General features: G+C 30.2%; 1 protein-coding gene across 1 annotated transcript; it reads right to left on the bottom strand.

Moving 5' to 3' along the window:
* Positions 1–206: 206 nt before the first annotated feature.
* LOC148202946 (peptidyl-prolyl cis-trans isomerase CYP23-like) lies at positions 207–5,783 on the bottom strand. The gene is made up of 8 exons (XM_088111153.1): positions 5,543–5,783; positions 5,049–5,162; positions 4,800–4,948; positions 3,173–3,245; positions 2,989–3,078; positions 1,988–2,027; positions 601–683; positions 207–519 (listed from the first exon to the last, which is right to left on the bottom strand). The coding sequence occupies exons 1-8, from the start codon at positions 5,651–5,653 to the stop codon at positions 499–501; spliced, it is 681 nt and encodes a 226-aa protein (XP_087967279.1). The 5' UTR covers positions 5,654–5,783; the 3' UTR covers positions 207–498.
* Positions 5,784–11,983: the final 6,200 nt, after the last annotated feature.

The raw sequence follows: 11,983 nt of genomic DNA, 5'->3' as shown, positions 1-11,983 counted from the left end.
CTGTTCTAATTTTAATGTTGTTATATGTATTGTTCATTTTAAAGCTATTATCTGTATTGTGCATTTCAAAGTTGTCATGCGTAATTACTTGTTTTAGATTCATCGTTACACTTATTGACTTGTATGCCTATAGTGTCTGATATCACATCTGTTTCTTTTAGTTATTGATACGATGCAAATGCAGATTTTAAACATATTCAAACGTATTCATGTCAATGATAAAAGTATCATATATGTTGAAATATGAAAAAACATAATGTTGAGAACATGTATGAAAACTATTTATATTAAAACCTAAATCAAACAGACCCTTAACCCCGATTATTTTCATTATATCCCAAATCTCAAGGCCCCAGAACATTTTTTTTTCATGGTTGTGCATAGTTTAAACAATATCTCGTACATAAAAAAAAGTATCTGGATACACTACTAGGACATTATATAAAATGAATGCAGCAGAGTAATGTTCATTCCAATTTGATAGCAAACTTGAAACTATCAGGGGAAGCATTTCATCCTCTGCAAAATGACGTATGAAAGCTAAGTTAACAATTGGAACAAATATTATGGTCTTGATTCAGATAACGTTTATTATTTTACCTGTCGTTCAACTTCAATAGCTGAGGCAGCTAGTCTGAGCTTCAAAACTGATCTGTCTTGCTGACAATTTTCTGTCTCTTTGTCTAATAAAAAGTACAGACAGCAAGGTTTAGTGGGAAAGAGAATCCAATCCAACACAACTATTAAGAAAAGCTAAGAGACAAAAAGACTAAGTACTAGATAGAACTTGGAATTGCCTTTCCATCCAAAATCTGCAATGTAGCCTAATAGTAATCTTGATAGGGTAACTAGCTAGCATGGGAAATCAAGCAAGCGAAACTGGACATTCTTATAGGATATGATTACATCAGGGTTCAGCCATGAGTCTATTTTAATTTAACTTTGGATGAGCTTTCCAGGGACATACATAAAATGATCTAAACTGTATTATTTTTGCAAACAATGTACCTTTGTATTGAGGAACAAAAGGAAGCCTTACCTCTAAACTTGAGCTTTTTATTCAGGGGATGACAACTTTGGATGGCATGGAAGAGTAATTTGAAATCAAGGGGGTTTCTGAGGTGACTATGGAGGGAAGAGCTTGAGTTGGTTTCAATGGTAGGAATCTTGTACTCTGAGACCGATTTCAATGATGTTTAGGAACATAGACACTAGGCATTTTCTGCCATTCATAATCCAGAATCTTTACAACATCTTGTCAGGTCTAAAATAAGAGGGCTTGGTTCAAGACTACTTCTACTCATAGAGCAAGAACAGCTTTTGTATTTGTCAATTACCTCTAAATTTTTATTAGAGGGTGAACTCTGAGATGCATCAAAAAAATATGGGCATCGTCCAATGCATTTTTTTCCAGTATTAGTGATTCACGATATAACATTTGGTAGTAAAAGCAAAGTTACCACCACAACATTTAATCCCAGTAGTTTATCAAATTTAATCCCGGTAGTTTCAGTCCCTATAATTTATTCTTTAGGATATCAGTCCCTTGTTTCAATTTGTTGGATTTTGGTCCCTGTCATTAGGTTTTAGCCCCAAATTATATTTGTGTCCCTAATTTCCATAAAGATCTAGTCCTTAATGTTTCAAATTTCATATTGGCAACTGAGGGACCAAAATCAAAATAAGGGAAACTATTAGAATGTAATTGGCCATTACAGATTTATAGAGAATTAAGCGTTACATATGAAAAATTAGAATGATTGATTCCTAATTATTAGGTGTATTTATTATAATTGATTATGTATTATGCTATAAATACATTCTGTGTGATCTACATTAGACACACAATACATTCAGAACATATATAATTCTATAGAAACTATAAAGCTACTATTCAAAAGAAGGACAAAATCCAAATCAGGTGAAACTACTTCTCTAATTTGAATCAACAAGCAACAAAAGAAAATTAAAATTGAAAGATTCTTACCATAGTAATAAGATGACAAGATAGTGATGCGTTCCATTGGCTGAAAAAAGAAAAACAGAATTATCCAAGTACAAAGGGAGAAGTAATCACGTTAACAAATTAAAGTTTGCTCCAAAAACATTAAACGAAAGATAAGCATATACACATTTGTTCTATTAGAAAACCAGCAGATCCAAGAAGATACCAAATAAGCAATTGATTGGTTTTATGCCGATAACAACAACAATGGACCACCCCAACAAATGTAAGAAACAATTAAGTTTCAAAACATTCTAAGCAGTGCAAACTTCAACATTCAGTAAGAAGGATAAAAAGTATTAGAAATACCAGCTCACAGTTATCGTCTTCGCCCTTAAACATAAATAGTTATTGTCATATGAATATAATTTTTTGAAGGCATCATATCAAACGAGAAGAACTCTTGTTACTGTAAGAAATAAGCACAACAAATATAGACAAAAACTATTAAAAATTTAGCTCATATTTAAATTATCAAGATAAAAGATAAATGAACATAATATTTTAAATGTTCAACTGATCACTAAATCTTGACTGTCAATGTAAGGTTGTATGACCAAGATTTATAATTCCCATTTTCTCTCAAAAACCAACATTTCTAACTTAATACACCCCTTTTTCTGAATTGCTCTATTATACAAAAACCACCCTCAGTTTTAGCAACAAAAGCCCAAAGGTGAATAATTTGAAGCTACATAACTTCTATAGAGAATTTTTCTTTCCCAAACACATACATACAAATCTATGCATTCAAGTTGAGGATCCCCCTTCCCCACAACAACCTACCTCTCCCTTTTCTCTTCTTCCTCATTTCTCAATAGATTTGCCCATGGCTTCTCCACAAGGTTTTAAAAAACAGTAGTTGCAGGGAAAAAAAATGTAAATTTCTTAAAACATGGAAACATGTGCACATTAAACATGATTGAACATTCAATGATGGAAAAAAAGAGCAATGCGCAAAATGGATCAGATTTCTAGTTTACCATTACAAATATACCCTCTTTGCGGGTAGGTAGTTGCTCGAGCTTTGTCAATGTCTCATCGCCTTTAGTAACTTTTCCAAATATTGCATACTGAAAAGGCTTACATCAGTATATCAATTGTAAACATCACAAGATAGAGTGAATGGGTTTGCAACGATATTATATTGCAGCATAGTTACCAAACCTTTCCATCAAGATGAGGAGCATCTCCAAGTAGTATTGAAAATGAGGATGAACCACTGTCTGGATCATCATACCTGTGAGAACAAATTTGCATGTCAGGTCCTTCAACAATTTCAAACCAAAAGAATGCTTTCAGAAATACGCAAGGAAGATAATAATGAGAACTTTTACATAGCTGATTACTCCAACAATCGTGTGTTAAGATTATAAATTCCAGTTCACTCAATATATATACTAAATATAACCTTAACGCTGCTGCTAGCATCTTCAATAAACTTGTGTCAGTCATACACATCAAAATAGCAAAGATTCCAAATGCTTCCACAGAGCTATCTTTTATCATTTAGCCACTTTCAGTTCATGGGATTTTACTCTACTCCTTCAGCATGCTAAACAGTAAACAACCAAAGCCTGCCAACCCTTTACAAACCTTACGTCCCCTCTCCTCTTAAGTCATTCATTTGGAAAATAGGGTTAACACTCTGTACTAGCGATATATTTTTAAACTAATGAATAACTTGTTCATGTTGTTTATTGTTTATTAAGTGGGACTTGAAGTATGTCTTGTGTTTCATGATCTTATGTTTGAAATATATTTGAAGTTTCTGTATTGAGTTTATTGTAATTTTAATTTAATTCATTTGCTTTGTTAACGTTGATAGTTAATTACATTATTAAAATAATAATTTTATTTTATTTAGATATAAGGTTTGTCAAAAGGAAAAATATATATTTTAACTAAAGCGAGGAAACATGTCGAGGTATAGGATATAGGTACCCAATACGTATGAAAATGAGGATTAAAGATGTTTTCTATGTCAGTATATGGGCCCAGAGATGAGTATCTTCGTAGAAGTGGCTACGGAGATAAATACTTTACCACCCTATCCAAAATCTAACTATTGTCATACCTAGCCCCTGTGAGATGCAAAGGCTTCTTGGTGGCCAAGGTATTTATGTGGGAGACCAGAATATTAAAAATAGACGATGTGGGTGTGTGACTCCTAGAACAGGTCTTTGAATTGGGCTGACCAAAATCAGATGGTTCATAGGAGTGGTAGAGCTCCGGCCAATAATGGCATTCACAATGGAGCCTTTACCTACAAGGATAGTTCGGAACAGATAAGCGAAAATAAATGCTAAAAACAAATTCACGAGTAAATCTAATTTTTTCACCCAAAAACTCAGTTTTAAGGGATAATTGGCTAAAATGACAAAGATTATGTATGTACTAGTTCTTCTCAAAACTTGTACTATGACACTCGACCCATCACTAATCCTGGCTTGAGCAGACCAAGGGAATACGAATATAACACAAAGGTAGAACACCATATCAAAATTAAACAACTATTTGCTGAAAATCTACACGGATCATGAAACTATGAAACTTGGTAATCACCAGCAACCACAGTTCTAACTAGTTAGTTTTAAAATTATGCCCAGAAAATAAAATTTGAAGTCAAACTAAATTTTGCACAGACTAAAACTCATAACTAATTAGTGTTAAACCATGCACAAATGCAATTTAATAACAAAAAAAAAACGTGACGAGAATCACATTAAATCAGGAGCTTCAGCAGAAGAAATATGCTATTGCAAGCAGCAATTACTGTCTAGAAAGACCTAACCTTCCCATGGAAAGAATACCCCGAACATGTTTGACGTCACTAAATTCACCAACAACAGTCTTATCAGACTCTCTTTTCTGATCCTCATTCATGGGAGCCGATCTCCCATTCGAGACATCTGCTACTTGGGCCACAAATCCCTTATCCACCTGGGTATTGAATTCAAAGCCATTGACTCACAAAGCAATAAAACACACAACACCTTCATAAAACCCAACGCTCACTAGCTTTCTTTCCAGAGAACAATACCCGAAAGAAATGGTTAGTGTTATATCCTCCAAGTCGCACGAGCTTAAAAATGTGGTCAACAGTTTTGGGTGCAACGGTTGGATAGAAACCAAATTCAATGTCCCCATACTTTGTCTGCATCAGAAAACACAAGAATCTAAGTGACCAACCAACAGGTAACAAACAAAAAGAAAAAAATTGAAATAAAATTCAGAAACAAACAATCTAACAGCAAGCAAGCCAGGATTTTTCACTGAATATGCTGCTTAATTCCAGTTTTCACAAATACCCAGAACATAAATAACTTGGATCGCCTCTATCAAAAACAAGGGTATCCACAGTCTGAGCTTCTCCACTACTTAATAGAGCACGGATAGAGAACTCCACTACAATTCTACAACACTGAAAGCACTACATATGTATGAAACTCAATTCAAGCTTTTACTGCAAATCCAAGCAATTACAAATGAAAATAGAAAAGGATCAAGCTTCATGAAATATTAAAATAGAGAAACCTGAAAGACGACGCGAGTCGATCCCAGTTCGGGTTCCAGAGCGGAAATTGCAGATATTAACGCCAACAAAGTACAGCCTTTGATCCAAAATCTGAATCCTCGTATCCACATTTCGTCCAACGTAATTTAGTACCTTTTCACCTCCGAGAACTAGAGTCAACCATCACAAGTACAGAAAACTGAAAATTGAAACTTTTTTCTGTTAGTTGTTGGTATCATTTGTACCTTCCTCTCATGTTATTTTTTTTTGTTTTCATGAGATTCGTTTTGGGTCTTTTGTTTCAATTCAAGGGCACCAACCATTTTTAAGCCCGTGAATACGAATACGAAGCTTAAAAGTGTGGCATTGGTCTGGGCTGAAATTACCCAGAATGGATCAGGGCTGCACTTCCAAGTTCTTCCTGCACCTCCAAAGTTTTGTAAATGCCTAAACTATCTAATTTTTTTTTCCCTCTCCTGTAGTTACTTCACCCATTTACTTTTTACTCTCACTTTCTTTAACCTAAACCTAGTTGCACCTCCCTGGTCCTTGCTTTCTCCACCCACCCTTGTACTACCACAAATTCTTATTTTCCTCTCTTTCTCAATATTCAACCTTAATGGTCGAGGGGACATTTGTTTTCATTTACATTTATTTGGTTATATTTGTTGATAAATGTTTAGTACATTGTAAATCATCTGGACGAAGATAGAAACAGGGAAGGTAAGATATAGGATTACAAATTTTGGAAAATAGGTTTATCATATTTCGAAATTCAATTTTGAAGTTAATCGAATTTAGAAATATTATTAAATTTGGAATATTAACCAGATTTCGAAATTTGGTAAAATCATTATTCCTTGAAATCCTTAAATAGATTTTGAAATTTGTAAAAAGTCTTTAAAAAAAACTTCAAATTCAATATATATATATATATATATATATATATATATATATATATATATATATATATATATATATATATATATATTATTTTTTAATTTTATGTTAATTTAATTTTGATGGAATTTATTTATTGTGTTCTATTTTTTGGTTTAGGATTTTTAATTCATTTTAGAATTATTAATTTAATTTTTTATTTTAATTATTTTTTTAATTCACTTTAATGGTTATGATTTTGTTGTTTTTTTTATATTTTTTTATTTTTTATGTTTTTCTTAGGTTTATGGTCTAGGATTTATATATATCATTGTAAATTTTTAATATTTTTAATTATTATTTTAATTATATTTAAAACTTTATTTTTATTTAATTTTATTTGGTTATGGTTTTGTTATTTTATTTAATTTTTTTCTATGTTCTCGTTTTCATTATTTATTTTCTTTAAATTAGTTGTTTTTTTATGTTTATTGATTTTAAATTTTTATGAATTTGTTTGTTATAGCAATGACAAAAACATGAGGTGCATCTACATATCGGATCAAGAGTTCTTCACAAGGTGAAACCAGAAGGAGATCTACGTCATTTGCTTATAGAAGGGGTCGTCCTAAAGAAGCTGCAATATTATCTCATCTTTATCTTCATGAGCAAAAAGATTATGTTACTGGGGAGTAACATAATGTTGTTAAGCAACACGAGGATGTTGTTCAAGAAGAACATGAAGTAGATGAATTTCTTAGAGGTCCACATGATACATCATTATTCATGAGCTATGTCAATCTAACAATTTACTTTAAAAGTGTCACTTATAAGATTTAATTTTTTTTAAATGACGTTTTTATCTAAATATGTTGTAAGATGATGATGTTATAAATTGCATCCCAACACGAACAAAAGTCTCTCGTACTATTCCTCAATACTTTCTTCAACTTAAGTGAAGAAACTCAATCCTAATACAAATGACAAACAATGTCATAAAACATCTAACAAAAACAACTAAATAAAATAAGATTAAATCATATTTATTTGATGTTGATGTTGTCTTTTCTAAACGCATAACTCAATTTGTCGAGGCCTTTACAAATTATTTCGTATATGAAATGATCCAAGAGTCATTGACATATTCATATAAATAAAGGTCATGAAATAAAAGCATAATAAAAGCGATCAACACAATCAATAAACATTGATTCATGTTCATAATCCATGACATTTTCCCATGCCTTCATAATGACATCACATGCCTCAACAAAATTGACTAACAGCACTTCGCTTGTACATTTTTTTAATGTGAAAACGATGAATTATATTTTCAATGACATTCATCAATGTTAAGTCTTTGTTGCTAACAATGACCTGTGGAGATAATATTGTGAATCCATCAAACTGAAAAGATAATCTCTCATGTTACCATAAACATAACATCAATAATAATTGAAGATCAAGAAATTATTAAAACAAAAGAAGTAAAACAAATTTAAAAAATAAAAAAATGAATATTAGATTTCGAAATTCTATAGGGAGTTCAGCAGATTTCAAAATTTGAGAGAAATGATTATCAGATTTTGAAATCTAGGAAGAATGTTCACCTGATTTCAAAATCTTGGAGAAATAAATACTGAATTTCGAAAATGGATGAGTTTCTTAAATAAATTTTGAAATTCAAGATAATTAAATATATCATTTCAAAATCCGGTGAGTTTTTCAACCAAATTTTAAAATGCGATGAATTCCTGAAGAAGATTTAAAAATATGGTGAATTCCTAAATTAGATTTTAAAATTCCATGATTTTCTAAACCAGATTTTGAATTTTTTTAAATTTTAAAATTTGGTAAATTTCTAAACCGACTGGTTATTTTCTAAACTAGATTTCAAAATTCGATAATTTCTTATATCGGATTTTGAGATATGATGATTTCCTAAATCAGATTTTTTGAAATTTAATTAGTTTTTTAAATCAAATTTTGAAATCAGCTAGATACAAAATATAATAAAAATAAATATAAATTTTAAAGGAAATAAATATAAAATTTAAAACCAAACTTAATGAACAAGAACGCTTATACTTGAAAGATAAAGCAGATGAAATGAAGAAGATAAAGAAAACCAACTGAACAACAGAGGAAAACGAATTAAAAAATGAGTTACTGAAACAAGCAAAAGACTATGTCACACGAGAGAAGCACACCAGCGAGAAGAAGAAAACATGTGAAGACGAATGAATGTCTTTGATAAATGTAAAGGGTACAATAAATACGTTTTGGTAAGCAATAATTACCATTTACTTAATTATTTTTATATATATTTTTGTGAAGGTAATTTCTCTCAGCATGAAACTTGTACGTGTAGGAAAAAAACTGAGATATAGGAAGAAAGATCCAAAGGATTATCTTATGGCCCATGCCAGTCACGCAAAGCCCCTTTTTATCTTTTAGTTCTATTACAAATTTTATGAAAACAATCTCATAAATAGCAAAAAACTAGTTCTGGTAAAAAAGATTGAATTACTAAGTTTTAGTCCAAGAATATACATTACAGAAGATAATTCCCATAAATATATTAGGGCATAACTATGTTAAGAAAATTGTTTTCCCAAAATATTTTAGTTTTTAAAAAAAGGCAGTATGCAAATAGAGAAGAAGAACTTGCCAATAGCATCATACTTAACTTATTCTTTTAGTTTGGGGCCAAAGGATGTGGCCCTAACGTGAATTAGAGTCTTCAATATGTGACCACTTTTTCTTTCTGCATTTCCATATTAAAAGAAAAAAAATTAAAATACTTTTCCTATTGTACCACTTCACCTACCCCTGCCATTACCATTGCACCTCTATTCTCCACTACAGAGAAACGAGAAGAATAGAAAGAACTCATTTTGCAAAAAAAAAAGGATAAAGACTCGTTTTGAAAAATATTATATATATTCTTGAAAACTTGTTATGCAAAATTTTGTATGAGAAATCTTGTTTTATAAATGTATTTGATGTGTTTCGGAAAGCTTGTTTTGTTTCAGAAATTCTGTTAGAAAATCTTGTTCCAAAAATTTCAGGAAGCAACTTCCGAAAGATTTCCAGAAAAGGTATAATCTATAAATCATTTTTACGAAAATAGTTCTGAAAATACAATTAGAAATTACAGGGGTGCAGTTAGAAATTATGGAAGTACAAGAAATGCGTATCTCATTGGCTCGTGGATCTGGATTAAGTTGTGGGTTTCAAGCGTTCGGCAGAAGGGAGAAAACCAAAAAAGAAATAAAAATACAGTTTTTAAAAGGCAAAGAATTATAAAGTTTGGTTTGAAGTGATATATATTCACATTTGTAGTGAGAAAAAATTGATGATTTGCACACACTAAAATATGTTGTTTCGATCCTAAATCCATCTAATCAAATATTATTTAAGGAATAAAATAATACAAATAAATGTTTTTAAGATTAACTAAATCACATGTTTTTTTTCAATTAAGCATTCAAGATACTATGGTTTGGATAGACTCTAATTTGACTCTGATATCATATAAAAAAATGAATTTTAAACTTAACTAAACTTTTTAAAACTAACTTGTAAAATACAGTTTGCATCAATTTATATATTATAATTTGGTCTTATTTTTTGATGAGATTTTTAACTTGTATGGTTTAATAAAAAAAAAATCAATATTTTAACTGTTGGAAAAGGTCTTGGTACAAAAATTGAACAGAGAAAATTACAAATTACAAGTGATTATTATGAGGAGGGAGACTTTGAAATGTGGAATAGTAAATTATAGGTACTCGAGACTTATAGGCCTAGGCTGAAATTTTGGGCGCATGCTAATGTTTAGGTTAAACGGTTCTACACAGAAATGATAGTAACAACCTATTTTTACTATAAAGCAGTTTGAAAACACAGAGAAAAGACGAAGACTATTCACAATAACTCAAAACCCCATTAACATCAAACTCAATCATTGTTACCAAACTGTTCACTAAGCACAGGAGAAGACCACTGCACAGGAGAAAACGTTTCCAGAATATGCCAATTTCAATTGGGCAAATCAAAACCCAAACCAAATTCCCTGAAAGTAGATGAAGAATTTGTTGTATTGAGAAAAATAAAAAAAATGGCATATGTGCGAGGTTTCAAAAGTAATAAATTTGAAAAGATTTTGCATTGAGCACCTTTCTCAATGAAGTGCAATTGCAACGTTTGTTGTCCATAAAAAACAATTCTATTCTTCTTTAAGCAGAACACGAACCTGATTCCGTCTCTATTATTGTGGCCCAAAAGCCCACCTCCATTCGGTAAACCTCCAACTGTCTTCTAATCCCTATCACTCGGAAGAACAATCCTTCAACGTTGCTATCTTTCATGATTCCACGTCAATGTTAACTTTATTTTATCTTATTTTTTTTTTATAGGTATATGTTAATACTAAGTATTTTATTAGCGGAAAGAGTTCAACTTATAATCTTTTTCACCTTTTTATTTCAAAAGAATATCGGTAATAATTAAGGGTTTAATATTATGATTACAGGAATAGTAACAAAATAATAGCCTGATTAATAGAGAGACAACTTACGTAAACATTGTACTCAGGTTTTGCTTTCACTATCAATATCATTGTTCAAAGCTTGAGTCAATATTTAAGAAAGTCGTTTTCTAAATACAACGAGTCTATATGGGAGGAGCATCATTAAGAACACAATTCAATTAAGGTGCAAAAATTGACTAAAATACTGTTTTAATGATTTCGACCACCAAACATTGGTACATATACATTGTACATGGTGAATACTAAATGCACTGGTGTTTTAAAGGTGCTAGGTTTAAGTTTTTTTTTTTTTATAAAATTATTTTGTAAAATGAGAATTATGGTTATTTATATACTATGAACTGATTTTAAATTTAGTGGATATTACATCTTTAAGAATATAGAATATTACAGACAACTAAATATTGGTATATGTTATATATGGTGTAGTAAATTATATCTATATTTGAAATTTTTTATGTTATTTTCAAAGTTTAAACAACAAGTACTATTTTTTATTATTACTTATATTTTTATCTTTCACCTCATTTTTACTTTTTTTTTAAATCTATTTTTCTTAATTTTAGAAGAAAAATTCGTTGTTTTTCATATATTTTAAGAATTTTATTCTGATTTTTTTAACTGGTTTTTTCAAAATTTAGGATAACATTAATTATTATTTACAGCTTACATCATTATTTTCATCTAATACGAATATATTTAATTATCATTTTATTAAAGTAAAAAAAAGTTTATTACATTTGTTTTTTTTTTAAGAAAGAACTGGTATTAAATATGCACTCAGTTACTTTTTATGTCTTTTAAGAATATTTTACAGGGATAAAAAGTATAAGAAATTCTTGTATTCTAACGAAATAGTAGTTGGAACAATTTTTATTTTATGAGATTTTCTCTAGGTCTAAAAGTAAATATATGTGTAAACTATTTAATAATCAGTACAATACTAAAGGTATAATATAATAGAAAAACTAATAAACATATGATGGAAACATTTAAAAGTGAGATAAAAATGATGATGCATGTTTGA

Source organism: Vigna umbellata, chromosome 3 (assembly GCF_029865625.1).
Source record: "Vigna umbellata cultivar VRB3 chromosome 3, Vumbellata_1.0, whole genome shotgun sequence".
NCBI classification, from domain to species: Eukaryota; Viridiplantae; Streptophyta; class Magnoliopsida; order Fabales; family Fabaceae; genus Vigna; species Vigna umbellata.
The sequence above is the reverse complement of the archived record's forward strand: the minus strand, read 5'-3'. Positions and strand labels throughout refer to the sequence as shown.